The 21,536-nt window shown below is 40.4% G+C and overlaps 1 protein-coding gene across 3 annotated transcripts in view; it reads right to left on the reverse strand.

The window, feature by feature from the left end:
• Positions 1 to 1,027: 1,027 nt before the first annotated feature.
• Positions 1,028 to 21,536, reverse strand: part of LOC135491739 (uncharacterized) — a 70,874-nt gene continuing 50,365 nt past the window's right edge. For 2 of the 3 annotated variants that reach the window (XM_064777841.1, XM_064777843.1), the window contains exon 3: positions 1,028 to 12,363. In XM_064777841.1, the coding sequence (XP_064633911.1) occupies positions 8,990 to 12,363 (3,374 nt within the window). In that variant the 3' untranslated portion in view covers positions 1,028 to 8,989. The remainder of the gene's footprint in view (positions 12,364 to 21,536) is intronic. The other variant, XM_064777844.1, reaches the window with a different exon arrangement.

Genomic DNA, 21,536 nt, shown 5'->3' on the forward strand with positions numbered 1-21,536 from the left:
TTGCAAAATCAATCTTCCATCTTTACACTGGTCACAGTGGCCATGCTGAAATATAGCCTGGTTCCCTGGCCAATTCAATGCGCAGAATACAACTGCGCAACTATACGTCATAACCCGGGCTTTTGAATCGTCAAAAAATCTGTCAAATGTGCCTGTAGCGCCAACTGGCGGTGAAAACTAAACTAATTCCATTACAAGTCAAAATGAAAAATTATTAAAAAATATTCGGCCAGATTTGAAAACAATATTTCCTCTGTGGCCCGAGGTATAAAGGAAAGAAGTTTAAACTTCCCGATGACCTCATTCGCCGAATGTAGGTCGGATCGCGCTGATTTTTGGTTTCTGAGTTCCCCTTGGGCTACTCCTAATTTAGCAGCGTCAACAAAGTGCCTAGGTCTTACGGTTACAAAATGCCCAAAATTGACATGGAAGGATGGCAGGATGGCAGGACGGACACCATTCCCTTAGTAATATTACCAGCTTCGCTGACTTTGTCAGCTGAGCTAAAAATGGAAAATTTGAGCTTTACATTTGTGATCAACAATTAAAAATGGACTTATTTCCGCAAAGTTGTAAATCACATCATAGTATCACTTAAAGATGCTCAGATGGGTTGCTTTTGGTCCAGCCAAGAGCTAGGTTGGTGACCTTCGGAGACAGAGCCTTCCCTTGCATTGCTCCCAAGCTGTGGAACCGACTCCCAATCAGCTTGCGGATGCTGTTGAGCACCCGTCATTGTCGGTCACTTAAAAACCTATCTTTTTGCTCGATATAATTAATGTAAAGTGTCGCTGATCAAGTAAGTGGAGACTTGCACTATAAATACCCTCATTTTGATTTAATTTGATTTTAGTGAGACAATCAACCAATTTCTATTCTAAAATATCTCAAATTAAACAACGAAAAATGTGGTTTTAACTTTTTCCCTGCCACAGCTATTTTTGATTAATATCCCCCAGTTTGCCGCGATTTCACTATTTTTATCAGATTTTCAATAATTTTTAGAAAAAAACAAGAAGACATAATATCCTTGAAACCTGTTTTATTTTCTATGTCACAGCTTACACTTTCACCTACATATCATTTGTACTGCTTTTTTCCATGGTGGTCATTGAAACAATCACCATTGCAGAGGTTTTGCTTCTATCAGCAGAAAACATGCAATTTTTCCTGCCATTTTCATTTGATGACGTCACGAATTGCATGCGTAGAATGAGCAGACGATCGTCTGCATGGAAGCATATCACATCAAACCATTTCCCAGTACAGTACCGAGATGACATCTGGTGTTACGACTGAGAACTAACCATTTTGTTCCAGAATGGGTTTGACAGGAAACGGATGGAAAGTTTCAAATGTTCTAGAACGAGTTTGGAAGGGAAAGAGTTAAATGCTTTTGACAGCTTCCACATTTTGCACCAACCCAAGCAGTTATGGTTGCTTAACCATAACTGCTGAATTCAAAACGAACCTTCGTTTACGCTTAGTGCATTTACACTGTAAAGTATGGTTTGTTCCAAATCCAGGTATTTTAGAATTGTGTACAATCATGATATGTAAACTTACATAAATCAAGGGAACACAATGTTTTTGCATTCAAATTGCCAATTAGCGTATCAAGAGCAAATTGAAAATTCTTTTTGTAATCAAATGGTAACTCTTGATGACCCCTTACAACTTTTCAGTGAATCATAGTCCTCTATCTATGGCAGTTTGCCTGCAAAACTCTTCATTCATTGTGCATTACAATTTTTTAGAGTACAATTCATACAGCATGACCACTTGGGAATATTCTGTCAAAAACAGGCCTGCATTACCACTCAAAAGGGATACACTGTTGATAATTACTGGTGGTCCAGGAAAATAGAAATGCAGTTACACACATTACCATACATGTAGTGCAGTTATCAATGTACAAATTTGCTGAAACTTGGTATGTATTATATCTGAATATCTGTCTACACAATGGCAATGCTGACATTTTACTTGTTCATGCAATATTTAAAGTCAATAAAAAATTTCAAATTTATAATGAACGGTGTCAGCCTTTCAGGGGTAAAACTGACTGCGAAAATAACCTCTCCTCCACAAACCTTTGCTGAGCCTATGGTTCTCAATAATAATTTGTGCCCCCATCCCAAAATAATGGGAATAATATATATACAAACACATAGATGCTGAATATTAGGTACTGGTATCATATTACCTAGAACTTTTGCAGCATGACAAGATATTACTTTTTAATTCGATTTAATGCAAATACGAGCATGGGCAGTGAACTATCTATAAAAAGGAGTTGTAGTATTATGCTTTTAAAGTTTTGAGGTAAAATGAGAGACATTTTTGCCTATGTTTTAAAACTCGGAAAGGCACAGCGGTAAGGAAGAATCTACTACATCCTTACGACACTGCCAGGCCACACTTGCTACACCAGGAATCATAAGGTAAGCACAGGTACTTGAAAATACCAGAATCAAAGCGATCGATAAAACTAGAATTGATTTATACACACAACCTTAAAAATTTGACATGGTCATGCGACTGTGATACATCTGGGTCAAGATGATGTAATGGGAATCTGTGTTGGCCCTCAGCTGAAATTTTGTTCAAACCTAATTATGGTACATGTACCAGTATAATGGACCTGATGAAAGACAAACTAAGAGTGGAACGTGACAAAATGCAATCCTATTTAAGGCATTTGGATGTGAAAGTAACATGATCATAAGACATAAGGTTTACTGTACTGAATGTACATGTAGCTGTAACATTGCTTGAGTTAGCTAAAACACCTGCAATATTTATACATTTCGAAAGCCGAGTAGTCTTAGAGAGCCACAACTCTGATTCCCTCAATGGTCATTGGATGGAATGTCATGATCAATAGTCGTCAAGTTGAGCGAATGATGCTCCTCTAAAATGAAATACAAAAATAACAAATCAGTTTCCTGGAGAGTCACTGTTTGTGAAATTTTCAGACTTCATCTATTTTACTCATCATCATGCCGAAAAGATCCAAGATGATGATGAGAAAGTGCAAAACTCCATGGCAATCACAATCACCTGCCTTTCCTTAATGCTATTATCTACTTGGAAGCGTTTATTCTTGAACAGGCTAATGATAGTCAGAACAAGGTATCCAATGCATTTTCAAAATGACAAGGTACAGCAAACCTCGCATTTATCGGATTCGATTGGACCAGCAGTTTCTGTCCGATATAGGTGTATAGGTGCATTACCACATCGCCCTGCACATGTTTTCCGCCGAGTAACGTTTTTGTGTGTATTTGTACAACAGTTAAGCTTCGCGTGATTTATACACAGCTGGAAAAACTTTGAAAACGGTACAAACCGATTTTGAGTGTAACCCCCCAATGCGTATTAAAGTTTTAATGCGCAGTCAATTCGCATTAAAACGCAAGTGTGACCACAGCATAAGAGTACCTACTATAAAAATATCATCGAAAACAAGTCACCAGTAAGCAGGATATTGCACTTTTTACCTTTACAGTTTTGGCCCCCTGGTGGCCATGTCAAGAATCAGATCAAACCGAAATTCAGTCTCAGAGGTTATCAACAAAATGAGTCACGCGTACAATTTCAACTTCATAGCTTCAGCGGTTAAGAAACGTGCCATAGTTACACTCTTACGGCCAATTTACGCCATTTGATCTCGGTGTTCTTGAAAAGTAGGGGTTGTCATGAAGGATACCTATTGAAGCATTCCGAGACAAGCCCTGTATGTCTTTACATTCGTTGCCACAGATGTGTGGCCGGTTTGTTGATGCTACAAAATGTATTTCCATGTTTTTTCTATGACTGTATGTGTGCTGTATATGCCATGTTGTAACTGGGTGTGGGTGGGATGATTTCTACGATGATGCAATTTAACCGAAACTGTTTGCCTGGACCTAATTTCTCCGTATTACCCGCCTTATATCAGTATATATCTGGGGACGTTAGTTTTGCCTGGATTGTGAGCCTGACATTGGCACTGTCAGTCTAGACTAGGTATTACCATTCGATCTCTAGCCCCAAGGTTGTGACACAAATTCAATTTTATTCTTCTGCCAGCAAGTGAGATGAGACATTTTAAACAAAGCTGTCTCGCATGCTGCATGTAGGTCAAATTGCACAGATTTTTGGTTTCTGATTTGAGAAAAATATGACTCTAAATTAGACATCAAGGTGAAATCTCTAGGTCCTATGTTGACACCCATGTTGACGATGGACAGACTGACACCATTCTGAGTAGTTATCATACCAGCACTGCTGACAACAGCAGTGTTAAAAACTTCTCGATCTGTTCGAAGAATTGAGCCACAATTTATTATTCATGCTACTCCCCCTTTCGATAAGGGGTCATCTCCAAATTATTCACAGAAATTCTCAAATCATTTTGGAATTCATTGCTGCAAACAAATGCAAGGATTTTGTTGCAATTATCAAGCTGAAACAAATATCGTCTCGAGGTGAACAACCAAAATCATTTTGATAGATTTAGCGAATTTTCAACGATCGAAAACAAAAATCGTTTGCTGGTAACGAAAAATATTACACTGTACATTGTTGTAAACGGGCCGTGTCACAAACAATGACGCGATGCCGAGTGCGCAACAATGGCAACAATGGCGGTCTCCGCAAAAATCACATGCATCAAAGCATCAAGTTTAATCTAGAATATACACTTCTCACCACGCTATCTTTTGTTTTGACCTAGAATTGGGGTCAACCACCTGCATACTATTATATTCAGAATCGGCCGGGTTTTTTAATGGAGTCAGCAGGATCCAATTTCGATACATCAAAAGACCCGCCGCTATAAATCATGTCAAAACTTTCTCCAATCCTGGCTTTGATCTTCAGACTTGCCGCTGAAATGTCTTGAAAAGAGACTTAGCTGTCTGCTGCTTTCATAGGTGGCAACAATATCAGACAGTAATGAAAAGCCAGGGACCATTGTGCTCAACGTATAGATATTTGGTGGTTAGGAATTCATCCTGGTTAAGAAACATGCTACATGTATAGTATATAGGTCAAACCAAAGTCGGTATGATATGTAATGTATACTTGCTTGGAGTATCTACCATAAAAATATCATCGAAAACAAGTCATAATAAGCGAGATATTGCCCTTTTTATCTTTTTATAGTTTTGGCCTCCTAGCGGCCAAGTTGAGAATCAGATCAGAACGAAATTCAGTGTCAAAGGTTACACGACATAGGGAGTCATGTGTATTAAATTTCGAGTTCATAGCTTTAGCGGTTTAGAAACTTGCCATAGTTACACTACATTTTACCTCTGTGACCTTGAAAATTAGGTCAAATTAGAAACCCGTAAGATATGTGATGTATCCTCGCTTGGAGCACCTATCATAAAAATATTGAAAACAAGTCACTAAGGAAAAGGCCAGGGGCCATTGTGCTCACCGGTATTTAGGTAACGACTTAACTGACAATGAATGTTTCTAGAGTTATGACCGAGGAAGACTCTGAGGTACTACTAGTATCCTAATCATAGAGCACCTCATATGTCATTGCATTTAAGAAACATGCCATAGTTAGGCCGCCAAACAGCAAATTCATGGCATTTGACCTCTTTGACCTTGAAAATTAGGTCAAATGAAAAACCTGTATAATATGTAATGTATCCTTGCTGGGAGTTCCAACCATAACAACTTAATCGAATATGAATCACTTATGAGCAACATATCACACTTTCTAGGTTTTCGCTTTTTGCCCCCTGGGGTCCAAGTCGAGAAACAGATCAGACCAAAATTCCGTGTCAGGGGTAACCCGACCTAGGGGGCCTTGTGTACAAAGGTTCAAGCCCATAGCCCTAGCAGTTACGAAACATGCCACAGTTACGCTCAAACTGCCAATTTGACCTCTATGACCTTTAAAAATAGGTCAAATCGAAAACCTCTGTGATACGTGATGTATCCTGGCTGGGAGTACCTACCATAAAAAATTTCATCAAAAACAAATCACTAATAAGAGAGATCACACTTTTTGTGTTTTCAGTTTTGCCCCTGGTGGCCAAGTCAAGAATCAGATCAGACCAAAATTGGCTTCCAGAGGTAATCTGACCTAGGGGGTCATGCATAAAAACATCCAAGCTCATAGCCTTTCCAGTTAAGAAACGTGCCACAGTTGCACTCAAACGGAAAATTTACGCCATTTGACCTCTTTGACCATGAAAAGTAGGTCAAATCAAAAACACGTACGATATGTGATATATCCTAGCTAGGAGGAGTACCTACCATAGAAATTACATCAAAAACATATCACTAATAAGTGATATATCACACTATTTATGTTTTCAGTTTTGGCCCCCTGGTGGCCAAGTCAAGAATCAGACCGGACCGAAATTCAGTGTCAAAGGTAATCTGACCTAGGGGGTCATGCATACAAAGTTTCGAGTCCATAGCCTTAGCGGTTAAGAAAAACGTGCCACTGTTTTTGAAATAGGATATGACGGACGACGGACACTGCGCTGTCATATGGACCGGTGAGGCAATAAGCGAGATATTGCTCTTTAAAAGTTACATTCAAATGGCCAATTAACGCCATTTTACCTCTGTGACTTGAAAATTGGGTTGAATCTAAAACCCGTATGATATGTGCCTTATCTTTGCTAGGAGAACCTACCATCAAAACGAGTCACTCATATGAGAGATATCACACTTACCAGGTTTCCACTTCTGCTCTGGCACCCTGGTGGCCAAGTCAAATATCAGATCAGACCGAAATTCATTGTCAGAGATCACCTGACCTGAGGGGTCCTCTGAGAATGTTTCAAGTTCATAGCTCTAGCCGTTAAGAAACGTGCCACTGTTTTTGAAACAGGATACAGACAATGACGACGACGGACGACGGACACTACAGTGTTGTATATACTCCCCCTAGGGTGAGCCAAAAAGCATCAAAAAAATGTTTTCCTTGGTATTTGTTAAGCGAATTTCTGTGAATAATTTGAAGATGACCCCTAACAATATATAATCAACTAATTTATCATAAAAGTTATCGTAATTACTATTCTGGCTATAAAACTTGAACATTACACAACACCAAACAGCACATGAATCACACAAATACACATGACCAATACTTTCTTGATAAAATAAGCTCCCCTATTTATGATTCATGAAAACCCTTCATATTTTCACCAGCTGAAAGTGTGCTTTGTACATTTCATAAGATTTAGAGTACACATAGAGCTGCCTTAAGTTTTCTCTAAGAGGGAGACTCCGATAGGTCAATTACACTCAGCAACTTTAAAGGCCATATATCTAGGTTTTTTGCCATTTTCTGCTGTAAGACGATTTCAAAAGTGTACCTTACACTTTATACAATACAGAAAACCAAATGCAATTAGCTCCATCCATTTTGAAGATATAGCCAATTATGTGTTTGACAACTTGATTACCTGATCAGGCTAGCAACTGGCTTGTTAGAGCCAGGCGGCGGGTTCAGCAAAAGTTGTGATGTAGATCAGGTTATCTGTACATGTCATGCAATCATAAAAGCAGGAGGGCCTCAATTAATTATGCACACCTGGAAGTAATGTGTTTCATTCACTGTGGTGTATTGTGTGGCTCCGAATTGTGTCAAGGCTAGCACAAAGAACAATCGAATGACGGATGGGACCCATTTTCATGAATTTCCAAAGCCAGTTGAACGAGAGAGGAGGAAGCTGTGGATTCGGAAGTGCAAACGTTTGGAGTGTTGGAAGCCTGGGCCTTCGGCCAAACTTTGCAGTGATCACTTTATCGATACGGATTATCACATGAAGCCGGATATCTGCATCCAACTGAATATTAAATGCCACTTGTTAAAAACAGCTGTTCCAACCATGTCAATTGCATTTAATGCCCGAGGCTGCTGAGGTTGGTTGTTATACATAATGTGTAGGCCCTATTGGGGCCTGTGATACCGCATAGTGTCTTCTTGTGTTCCAGCCATAGCAAGGTGACAGCAACACAGGTCAGTGTCAGTGACAGCCACTGTCAATGACAGATTATTGTCATCTGACATCTAGGCCTATCTTACGTTGCACGGCATTATATCGTCACGTCAAGATGATTGTGCATAATACCGTCACTTTTCAATAGTAGTTCAGCGTCATGACATAACTGGCGATACAACACAGACGAGGCGAAACAATATTGTGCAACATTAGTCTGTTCAAAAATCATACATGTTATGCATCTGCAACCATCTATCAATGTCATCTTTGCTATATCGGCAGGTCTGCCATGCAAATTGATTAACCACAAATTCTAATCACTTTCGTCCGAATGATCACTCTCATTATGATCTAGTGATATTATAAGCTCGAACATGTACGGCTCAACGTTTAAATATCCTTCTGTATCGACCAACACATCCTCAAATTCACTGCTCTCACTCTCTGAACTGTATGCAGAAGCCATCTTGCTTTGTTCTGACTGGCCTGATCTACGTCATCAAAAAATCCCTAGCGGCCACATGTGGAACTAATCTAAAGTTGTGTGTGGTGGGAAATTCAAATAGTTTAAAATTGAAAATTGGAATAACTAAATAATGACTTTATTATTAGAATTTTTTTAATGTCTGGGATCTTGTTTTTTTAACCCTCAACATATTTCATGAGTATCAAGCATGTTTTCAAACCTTGATATATGGCCTTTAAAACAATTTTCATGCTTACTGAGGATGTATGATCAAACTCTGTACGAGTCAAAAATCATACTTTGCAGGAGGAAGCAAAAACTTGACTTTTTACATTGTGTCAAAACCTCCCATGTGTAGCATTTCCTTGTGAGTTAATTAAACCTCCTTACCGCACCAACGTAGAAACAATCAATTGGATTTAAAATTAGTTTAAACCAAATGGCTTTATAGAGAACGGATTTGCAAAATTGGATAACAAATTAAGGAAGTTTATCTTGGGATACTAAACTTGATAGTAAGAGCGCACACCCTACTGTTCAGATCTGCTGACAACTCTTACTCAAAATATCTGTTCATCATATTATACAGCATTGGCGGTCTGTATGAATCTTGGATGTGGCAAGTAGCAGAGCCTGGTCTTGGCAGGTAGAATTCTCGACCCTGCATTGATGAGATAGGCTGCGCAAATTTGCCTGGATCCGAGTACTTGCCATTATCCATGAGTTGATATGCTCCAGGTTGAGAATAGACAGATCCACGGGGATAGTCCCTTGGGGGAAAGCTTGGCTGAGCAGCAGAACTGGGTTGTGATAGAAACAGGTTCTCTGAAGGCAAAGGCCCCCGTTGCGGTGCATACATGCTGTCTCTGGTGTAAAAATATTTATCCAAGTTTAGATTAGGTGTGTACAGTTCTGCTGTAGCCGAGTGAGATAGTCCACGGTAGTCAGGTATGCTAGAAGCGCCCCGATAAGAATCAGTAAAGGCCTTTGCAGAGCTACTTAATGGAGCCATCTGACGATCAAAATTAAAAGAAGGTGGCTGTGGTATTCCAGCATGGCGTGAATTGAGGTAGTTAGCCATATCGTATCGTTCAAAAGCCTGCTTTTCTAAGGTCTCCACAGTCTGTCCCGAGATATAGCCAGCAGATAAACGGTCTGATAATACTGGAGGTCTAGTAGTGGAACACATGTTATACCCTGCCATATCTCGGTCACTAAGATAAGAATATGTGCTAGATGGCCGGCTTGATGCTTCCCAGTCATTGGTACGGTTAGGAAACAAAGAATGCGTCAAGCGCAGAGATTGTGTCTCCTGAAGTGTCCAACCCTGCTGGTTATACACACGTGTTTTGTTAATTTCTGATTCAATGTATTTCGATGCACTAATTGCAAGACTGTTTAATGGATTATCCCGTGCCTGAAGGCTGCTGGCATGTGAAGGTAACTGTGAAGTAGTATATGGATCAACTCTAGGATCAATGTAAGAGTTACCCGGTGGGTTCATATTTGCACCATACAAACCACTGCTTTGTAAGTAAGGCGTCGGAGTCTGTGAGTATCCAAGAGTATCTTTTGGATCAAATGATGCGCTTGACCTACTTATGCTGTGAGTCGAGTCCGAGCACACAGGAGGGTAACTAGAGAGTCCAGATGCTAACATTCGTGTTGTTGTGTCATACATGCTTCCATAATCTGGTATCCGATAAGCGGCACTGTCCCGTGTAGAATCCAAATGATTTGAATACTTTTCAGATAATGACGAAGCATGAGATGCACCTTTTTCAGGAGCATACAGGTCAAAAATTTGGGGCTCTGCTTCAACCTGTTTTTGTGGTTCATTTGGCCCAGTCCAAGGGGTATCCAAGGCGCCTATGACAGTGTTTTTATTTGATTCCACACCTTTCCACTGGCCTTCACCATGCTGAGATGCATCACTAGGCAAGGACATGGTATCATGGTTCACAACAGATTGATTCGACATGACCTGAACATGCTCTGGGCTCACATATTTATCATATTGTCCCTCAGGTTTCATTGGTTGGACAGACATTGGCCGACGTTCAGGGCTCATGTAGCTTTCAAACTGTCCCTCAGCTTTCAATGGTTGTACAGACAAGGGCTGACGGTCAAGGCTTACATAGTTATCGAACTGGTCTTCTCCTTTCATTGGTTGACCTGACAGTGGCTTACGGTCAGGGCTTACATAACTATCGAAGTGTCTGTCAAGTTTTACAGGTTGTGCCTCTGGGCTGACATAATTATCAAACTGGTTCCTCGACGCCCGAACCTTCTCCTCCTCTTTCATAAGATCACGTTCAAAGCCATCCATACTTGTGTCCTCCAGATACTTCTGCAGTAGATGTCGGTCAATGATTTCCCCGTCAGATCGATCCGGGAATTCGTCATTTTGGCCAACAAAAATCTGTGCTTCATCTGGAAGATCTGATGCTGCAGCTCCACTTCCACCAGTATCTTTCTCAATGATTTCTCTAACATCTTGTTCCATATCTGAAGCATAAATCCCACCTTTCAAACTATCATCGGGATGATTCTGATCTTCAGGTATACGCACATTCTCACGCATTTCCAATAATTCGCTATGATCAAACTTGTCCAAATCCAATGGACTTAGTGCCACTACAACATTGCTGAGCAATCTTGAGGGTAGGACAGACTTATCTTTGATCATATCCACCACCATATGACCAGTAGCAGAATTCAACATAATCTCCGCCTGTCTTGGAACATCATGATAATTTGTAACAGGAATACAATGCATTTGTTGCATCTCATTATTCTTACCATGAGTATTTTCAAAGTTTGGGAATTGCTCGCCCTGATGGGACACCCTATTTTCATCATCAGAATCAAAGTCATAGACATTTTCTTTGCCCTTCTCAATATTTGTGACCTCCTTAATATTATCTGGGTTCAGCAACCTTTTCCCCTTAGGGGGGCGTTTCTCTTTGTATGGGTAGCTGAGGTCAACATAATCTTCTCTCTGTGCATCTCCCTGTACCTCAACACCATCAGATGGTGGTGATGGTGGTGATGGTGGTGCTGTTGGTTCAGGCTCTGTTGTCTTCTCATCCTTTTGCCTTCGCCTACGTTTCTTTGGTAGTGCACCAGCCTCAGCTGCTGCAGCCTTTGCAGCCGCTATTTCAGCCCTAGCAGCAGCCATTTGCTCCCTCGTCCTACGTTTCCGTTTTGGCTTCAAAACAGCGCAAACTGCGACATCATTTGTTGTAACAATCACTTTTTCACTGGAACTTATAAATTCAGAAACGTTTTGACTAGAAACTTTCCCTTCACTTTGATCAATAACACTAGCACCATTGACAACACTTGGGTAAGGCTCACTGACAACCTCTCCTCTCTTGACAAATGGTTTTCTCAACTTCCGTTCAGTTTTTGGTTCGGTTTCATTTACAGTGTCTGTATCCTTTTCCAATTTTTTCTTTCGAGGTTTTTTCAGTTCACTGTTAATATTTTTCTTAATCTCGTCAGTTGGTTCGACAATATCATCTAAATTTGCAGTTTCACAGGGTATTTTTCGCCATTCTGGTGCTTGTGCCACGACAGCTAGTGAACTTAAGTCTGTTTGTAAGTCGATCTCAATGGTAGCGCTGGAGTCAGTGCTGTGGTTGGACACTTCATCTTCTTCCCTTGCTAACTTTAAAGCAACTTCACCTTCAATACTTGTTTCATTTTTCACCTCAACAGTCTCAGACTTCATAAATGTTGCTTCTACCGGATTATGGTGTCGTTTCATATGCCAGCTAAGGGAATTGCGTTGTCGACAAGCAAACTCACAAAGTGCACACTGGATTGGTTTTTCATTTGTGTGCTGGCGATAGTGGACCTTCAGGTTGTCTGCATGACGAAAAGCTTTACCACAATCTGGCCAAGTGCATAGGTAGTTACGATCACCTGCAAGACAAAGGATATCTTTTAATCAAGTTTCAAAACAAGTAAAAGTCTAAGATGATGAAACAGCCAGGGGTCATCGTGCTCATCATATAGATATTTGGTGGTTAGGAATTCATCCTGGTTAAAAAACATTCTACATGTATAATATATAGGTCAAACCAAAGTCAGTATGACATTTGATAAATCGTTGCTTGGAATACCACCTACCATAAACAGTGTTCTCGCCAGGCCATTTAAACGCCCCGTTTAAATTTGAGCAGTGAAAATGCGCCCCGTCTAAATTTAGCCCGCCCTGTTAAATTTGCAGCCGCCCTCTTTAAATTCACCTCCGCCATGCTTAAATCCAAGCCAATAGTTTCACAAACACAGCCGTAAATATCGCATATAAACATTCCGCCGTCACTCAACGATCATTATCCAACCGCAACACGACTGCCAGCCATCTCAATTACCCGGTACAGCAGTAGGGCCTACTACCATTACTATCCACGTGTTCCGGCAGACGACAGTCGGCCAATAACAATCACCCGTAGCCTTGGCAACGAGCTCAAGGGAGTGGACAAAAGCGCACCTGTACGATCGGCTAGCGGCAGAGCGGAGCGGTTGTTTTTAATTATGTCAAAAGAGTGCTTGCAGGTGTGCCGCAGGTGGATGATAATAGTTGTCGGCGTAAAATCAGCAGTCTCTTTCAATTGATAAACAGGATACAACGGGATCAAACGAGAAGAAGGCCTCTACAAATTTTTAATAAAGTAAACATTGTACATGTATAGAAGCGTCGATCATCATCATGTCATCATGAAGAAGCACATGGCTTGCGCAGTTGGTTAATGCGCATCCGCGGGCTGCGGGCTGCGCAGTTGGCTACTGCGCATCTATATTTGGCGCCGCTATCTGGTTACAAAATACCATGTGCTTTGACGATGTCGGGGTCCGGGGAGCAAGCGGGTAGGGCAAGGCCAAGAAGGATCAAACCTTTTTTTGGAACCAGTGAATTTTTTATTCATACAACTTCACTTTTTTATCGTATAAACTGTCTTCAGGTGGTTATTTTATGTTGAGTTCCCGTACAAACACAACTTTTTATCTATCCGTATAATATAGTGTACCCGACCGTACAGCGTTTGATTGAAATCCTGGCGAGAACACTGATAAAAATATCATCGAAAACAAGTTACTGATAAGGGAGATATGACACTTTTTACCTTTTTTATTTTTGGCCTCCTGGTGGCCAAGTTGAGAATCAGATCAGATCGAAATTCGGTGTCCGAGGTAACATGATGTAGGGAGTTATGTGTACAAAATTTAAAGTTCATAGCATAATTGTGAGGTGCTCCCACAAAATCAGTCACTTAGTCACAAATTTTGAAAATGAGTTATTGGTATGGGCTGATCTTGCAGGAAATAACCTTTAAAATTAGGTATGTAACATGAATATGGGTTGAAAATGTACTGAGATATGAACTTTTGAGTACAACACTTTTCAACTTTTTAGTTACGATTATTTTGAGAAAACCTCACTTACAGAGATGCTATTTTAATAGTGTAGAAGGCATTATAAATAGCAACCTATCTGCTGTTTTACTCATCTATAATGGTGTCTAGACATGTTTGCATCCTTCCAGATGGCACACATGAACCAATATAATCATTTTCTGAAAAAAAATTTTTTTTTGAAAAAAACCTCACTTTTCCCCTTTTTCTCCCTTTTCTCCAAATGCGACAAGTGACTGATTTTGTTGGAGCACCTCACAATTGGTTAAGAAAGAAGCCATAGTTACACTCAAACGGACAATTTATGCCATTTGAGTTGACCTCTGTGACCTTAAAAATTAGGTCAAATCAAAAACCTGTATGATATGTGATGTATCCTTGCTACAAGAACCTACCATAAAAATTTTATCGAAAACGAGTCACTCATAAGAGAGATATCACCCTTTTAAGACTCTCACTTCTGGTACCCTGGTGGTCAAGTTAAGAATTAGATCAGACCGAAACTTATTGTCAGAGGTCACCTGACCTGGTGGCTTCTGTGTACAAAGTTTCAAGTTCATGGCACCAGCGTTTAAGAAACGTGCCACTGTTTTTGAAACAGAATACAGACGACGACGACGGACGACGGACACTACGCAGTGGTATAGAGTCCCCTACGGTGAGCCAAAAAGGCCAACGGCATATCTGGCCTAGAAGGTCATGTGTGCAAAGTTTCAAGTTGTCAGCATTAGGGGTTAAGAAAAATGCCATTGTTACACTCAAACGACCAATTTGAGCCATTTGACCTCTTTGACCTTGAAAAATAGGTCAAATCAAAAACTCAAAAGACTTGATGTATCCTTGCTACCAACATGAAAATATTATCAAAAACAACTAATATAAGTTTTAGCCCCCTGGTGCCCAAGTGGAGAATCAGGTCAGACGAAAATTTGGTGTCAGAGATTATATAACGTAGGGAGACATGAGTAGCCAATTTTAAGTTCATAGTTTTAGCGGTTAACAAGCGAGCCACAGTTAAACTCAAACGGCAAAGTTACGCCATTTGACCTCTGTGACCTTGAAAATCAAATCAAAAACCCATATGATATGTGATGTATCCTTGCTAGGAGAACCTACCATAAAGATTTACTCGAAAAGGAGTCACTTGTAAGAGAAATATCACACTTTTTAAGTTTCCCTTTTTGCCGCCTGGTGGCAAAGTCTAGAATTACATCAGACCGCAATTCAGTGTTAATAGAGGTCACCTGATCTGAGGGGTCATGTGTACAATGTTTCAAGTTCATAGCCCTAGCGGTACAAAAATGTGCTACTATTTTTGAAACAGGATACACACCCCGTATCATCAATGTGTAAGATATCATATCATTCATAGGCGGCAACAATATCAGACAGTAATGAAACAAGGGCCATTGTGCTCACGGTAAAGATATTTCGTGATAAGGAATTCATCCTGGTTAAGAAAGATGCTACATGAAAAGTATATAGGTCAAACCAAAGTCAGTATGACATGTGATGTACCCTTGCTTGGAGTACCTACCATAAAAAACTCATCGAAAACAAGTCATTAATTAGCGAGATATTGCACTTTTTACTTCTTTTGTTTTGGCCTCCTGGTGGCCAAGTTGAGATTCAGATCGGATCAAAATTCGGTGTCAGAGGTAACATGTGATAGGGAGTCATGTGTACCAAATTTCAAGTTCATAGCTTTAGCGGTTAGGAAACGTGCCATAGTTACACTCAAACGACCCATTTAAACAATTTGACCTCTGTGACCTTGAAAATTAGGTCAAATCAAAACCTGTAGAATATGTGATGTATCCTGGTGGCCAAGTCGACAATCAGATACAATCGAAATTCGGTGTCCGAGGTAACATGACGTAGGGAGCCGTGTGTACCAAATGTCAAGTTCATAGCTTTTGTGGGTAAGAAACGTGCCATAGCTACACTAAAACGGCCAATTTACGCCATTTGACCAATGCGACCTTGAAAATTTGGACAAATCATAAACACATATGATATGTTACGAAGTTTCAAGTTTATAGCCCTAGCAGTTAAGAAACATGCTACTGTTTTTTAAACAGGATACGACGATGGACGACGGACATTGCAGTATTGTATAGACTCACCTACAAGGTCAGTCAAAAAAAGGAAAAAGTGCAATATCTTGCTAATTAGCGACTAGTTTTCGACGATATTTGTATGGTAGTTACTCCAAGCAACGATACATCACAAGTCATACCGACTTTGGTTTGACCTATATACTATACATGTAGCATGTTTCTTTATCTTAACCAGGATGAATTCCTAACCTCCAAATATCTATACGGTGAGCACAATGGCCCTTGGCCATTTCATTTAGTTTTGGCCTCCTGGTGGCCAAGTCCAGAATCAAATCGGATCCAAATTCGGTGTACAAGGTTACATGACGTAGGGAGTCATGTGTACCAAATTTCAAGTTCATAGTTTTTGCGGTTAAGAAACGTGCCATAGTTCAATTGACTCAAATAGCCCTTTTACGCCATTTGACCTATGTGACCCTGAAATTAGGTCAAATCAAAAATCCGTCCAAATTCTATCCTTCTTACGAGAACCTACTATAAAAAATTTATCGAAACCAAGTCACTCATTAGAGAGATATCACTCTTTTTAGGTTTCCACTTCTGGCCCCCTGGTGGCCAAGTCAATAATCAAATCGAACAGAAATTCAAAGTCTGAGGTCACCTGACCTGGGGGTCTTGTGCACAAATTATCAAGTTCATAAGTCTAGCATGTTAAGAAACGTGCCACAGTTTTTGAAGCAGGATATGCTGGAGTGTTGTATAGGACTCCCGTACGGCGAGCCAAAAATGGCAGACAATCGGCAAAAATAACCGTCCCCGACACAGACCTTTGAAGATATTAAGAAAGGAGAAGGGCAAGTTGACCTACTGATACTTCCAAGATGTGGCGGACATGTGTGGCTTATCATCTCAGGTGTTTGTTAGAGGTTGGGACAGCTAGATTGTTAGTTTGAACGCACGCAGCTGCGAGCCACCATCCATGTAAATAAATCGCTGCTGAATATCATCAAAAAATTCGGACAAAACGGCTATTTATCAGCTTATTTGCGGTCATAAACCAGTTCTATTGCCATCATCAGATCGCATGGTAACAATGAAACTAACGTGAATTATGCCTAATCCATCATAAAAGGGCCTGCATGACCGTATTTTAAATTTTTTGGGTTGTATAATTTCCACAGGTCATGCGGCTTCATTGAGGATGCCAAAATTGCCTGAGCAAAGATGGTTCTGTGCATGAGTGAGAAAGGACTTCGTTTAGAAACCATTAACAACCATTTGAGGCTTTTCACAAAGTGAGGGTTGTATACATGGCATGAATGGCAAGCCGTTTGAATCAAACCAACACAGATTTTTGATGCGCAGAAAAACTTTTTTTGGAAATATAAACTAGTTTGTCCGATTATAAATGAACAAACAGCTTGCCATGGTTGTGATTGCTTGATTGATTGATTGATAACCTTGGGGATTGCAAAAATTAAGCATAACAATTTTGTAGCTTTTTCATTTTATTTTATGCGAGATTCTACATGGGAGCGGTAGGAGTATATTTCACCACAGGGAACCAAGGATTCTATTAAGCGCTCAAGTCTGAACCACAAACCATAATCCATCAGAATACAATAGGGTCGGACTCTTTTTCAAGGGTGACATTTCCTACTACTAGACTGGCTGTGTAGGTTTTCATCAACTTGATGTATGTTTCCCTTTGCAATGCACGTAGCAGCACGCTGCATCGCTGTACGGTAGACTAGTGCTCGCTGTCCCCGGAAAACAAAGCAATGAACGAAGTCACAATCAAAATTGAATGAGTAATGTGTACAGTACATAATTTGAAAATGCCTTAGTGAGAAAACTTGACCAACGTTGAAGCCACCAAATCATCAGCAAAATACCGTATGATCAACAGTGCCTCACCAGATGATACGTCTAATGTATGTGGTCAATGAAATGGCCAGGGCCATTGTGCTCACCTCATGTGGAGGAAAGATGGATAAAGAGCATGGTCTTGTGACATGTAGTGTTAGGTTTGATGTAGGTCCAAGCAATTACAATTTCCCCAAAATGGCCAATTTACAGTACATTCGACCTCTGTGACCTTGAAAAGTAGGTCAAATCAAAGAAGACCCGGGTGACACATTGAATGGTTGTTAGAATTAGATGTACCTATGATATAAAATTGGTGCCAATCGGGCAAGTCATTACTAGGAATAATGGCATTTTGAAGAATTTAGGATTTGGCCCCCTCCCTGGAGGCCAAACGGCAAATCAGATCGCACCAAACTTCGGTACCTGAGATCACCTGACCAAGGGGTACATGTGTACTTAATTTGTGATCAATAGTCATTGAAGTTAAGAAACGTGCCATAGTTACGGCCCGACGGCGAATTTACGCCATTTGACCTCTGTGACCTTGACAAGAAGGTCAAATTAAAAACCTGTGTGACATATACTGTATGGTGGTTAGATGTACCCATGATATCAAATTGGTGGCAATCGGGCAAGAAGTTAAGGAATAATCACATTTTTAAGGTTTTTGGATTTTGCCCCCTGGTGGTCAAGTGGTGAATCATATTGGACCAAACTTCGGTCCCTGAGATCACCTGACTAAGGGGTAAATGTGTACCAAATTTGGTATCAATAGTCATTGCAGTTTAGAAACGTGCCATCGTTACATCCTAACGGCCAATTTACACCATTTGACCTCTGTGACCTTGAAAAGGAGGTCAAATCAAAAACCCGGAGGATATATGATGCACCTTTGCTAGAAGTACCTACCATATTTTTTTCAAAATTTCCCGACTACTATTAAGGGAGATATTGCATATTTTCACTTTTAACGTTTGGCCCCCTGGTGGCCAAACCATGAAACGAATCGGACCGAAACTTGGTCTCCCAGGTGTCATTACATAAGGGTACATGTGTACCAAGTTTCAACTCAATAGCTCTAACAGTTACGAAACGTGCCCTGCTAACGGACGACGGACGACGACGACGACGACGACGACGACGACGACGACGACGACGACGACGACGACGACGACGACGACGACGACGACGACGACGACGACGGACGACGGACGCCACGGTATGGGATAAGCTCACCTCTGCTAAGAGGTGAGCTAATAAAATGAAACGGCCAGGGGCCATTGTGCTCATCGTATAGATATTTGGTGCTTTGGAATTCATCCAGGTTAAGAAACATTGTACATGTATAGTATATAGGTCAAACCAAAGTCGGTATGACACGTGATGTATCGTTGCTTGGAGTAAGTACCATAAGAATATCATCAAAAACAAGTCCCTAATAAACGAGATATTGCACTTTTTACCTATTTTAGTTTTCGCCTCCTGGTGGCCAAGTTGAGTACCAGATCAGATCGAAATTCGCTGTCCGAGGGAGTCATGTGTACCAAATTTCAAGTTCATAGCTTTAGTGGTTAAGAAACGTGCCATAGTTACAATCAAACGACCGATTTATGCCATTTGACCTCTGTGACCTTGAAAAGCAGGTCAAATCAAAAACTCATATGATATGTGATGTATCCTTGCTAGGAGAACCTACCATAAAAATAATATTGAAAAAGAATCACTAATCAGGGTCAGAGGTCAGCTGACCTAGGGGGTCCTTTGTACAAAGTCTCAAGTTCATACATAGCCTTAGGGGTTAACAAACGTTCCACAGTTACGCTCAAATGGCCAATTTACGCCATTTGACCTCTGTGACCTTGACAAGTACGTCAAATCAAAAACCCGTATCATATGTGATGTATCCTTGCTAGGAGTATCTGCTATAAAAATTTTACCAAAAGCGAATCAGTAATAAGCGAGATATGGCACTATTCAAATTTTTGGTTTTGGCCTCCTGGTGGCCAAGTTAAGAATGAGACCGGACCGAAAATCAGTTTCACAGGTCATCTGACCTAGGGGGGTCATGTGTACCAAGTTTAAAGTTTATAGCTATAGTGGTTAAGAAACTTGCCAAATTTACACAAAAACTGCCAATTCACACCATTTGACCTCTGTGTCCTTGAAAAGTACGCCACATCGATCTGATTTTTTGTCAACATGTAGAACTACGTAACAGGTGTCTACATACCAAATTTAAAGACTATAGGACGAATAAAGACACTATTAGTGAAGTTTTAGAGTTTGACCTCTGTGACCATGACAAGTAGGTCAAATCAAAAACCCGTATGATATGTGATGTATCCTTACTAGGGGTACCCACCATAAAATGTTTAGCAAATCAGTAATAAACGAGTTATTGCATTTTTTAAGTTTTTGGTTTTATCCCCCTGGTGGCCAGGCGAAGAATCAGACCGGACCGAAATTGGCTGTCAGAGGTCATGTGACCTAGGTTACAATGTGTACAAAGTTTCAAGTTCACAGCACAAGCAGTTAAGAAACGTGCCACACATGATACGGACGACGACGGACACAGGGCTATCGTATAGACTCCCCTTACGGTGAGCCAAAGATAGTAGATATCCATGTAATTGGCATAACGAATATTCAATGTGAATCGTGAGTCGCATCTGCGTTCATTCAAACTGGCAACCTGGATGTTCCCGCTTCTAACAACCACCTATAATGATCAGCCAGACTTGTTGGCCAAAACTTGGAAGTATCGGGAGGTAAACTTATCCACCCCCTTTCTTAATAATATCTTCAAATGGGTGATTTTGGCCGATTGTCCGCAATTTTTACTACCTGATATTGTTGCCAACTACAAATGATATGATATCTTACGTGACACTGCGGTATTGTATAGACTCCGCTGCGGTGAGCCAAAAATGAAATAACAATGAAAACCTTTAGGCATCTGTCAATAAAAACATGGAACTCGTCTACTCGCCCGGATCAGTTGCAATAAAGCAACTTAAATTTAGAAACATTTTACAGGTGGGTGCAAGCCACCGTGAAATTCACACCTTATATAATGAACCTTTTGGTGGTGCCAGCAAACTGAATTTTGGGCACTTCATTTTCCAAATGCAGCCATGGGCTAATATCTATAAAGACTTGTAAAAGCTTTTACTACAGTTTTTCTACAGAGATGGCTAGTGTAAATGTGCATGAATTTTCAAGTAAAAGCATTTACTAGTATTTTATAAATATCAGCCATTGTATACAATTCATACCAATTACTTAAAATTAAATGCTAATCTTGGACTAATGCTAATGTTCTTTGTCAATAATGAAATGGCCAGGGCCATTGTGCTCACCTCATGTGGAGGAAAGATGGATAAAGAGCATGGTATTGTGTCATGTAGTGTTAGGTTTGATGTAGGTCCAAGCAATTACAATTTCCCCAAAATGGCCAATTTACAGTACATTCGACCTCTGTGACCTTGAAAAGTAGGTCAAATCAAAGAAGACCCGGGTGACACATTGAATGGTTGTTAGAATTAGATGTACCTATGATATAAAATTGGTGCCAATCGGGCAAGTCATTACTAGGAATAATGGCATTTTGAAGAATTTAGGATTTGGCCCCCTCCCTGGAGGCCAAACGGCAAATCAGATCACACCAAACTTCGGTACCTGAGATCACCTGACCAAGGGGTACATGTGTACTTAATTTGTGATCAATAGTCATTGCAGTTAAGAAACGTG

The sequence above is a fragment of the Lineus longissimus genome, chromosome 7, assembly GCF_910592395.1.
Source record: "Lineus longissimus chromosome 7, tnLinLong1.2, whole genome shotgun sequence".
NCBI lineage: Eukaryota > Metazoa > Nemertea > Pilidiophora > Heteronemertea > Lineidae > Lineus > Lineus longissimus.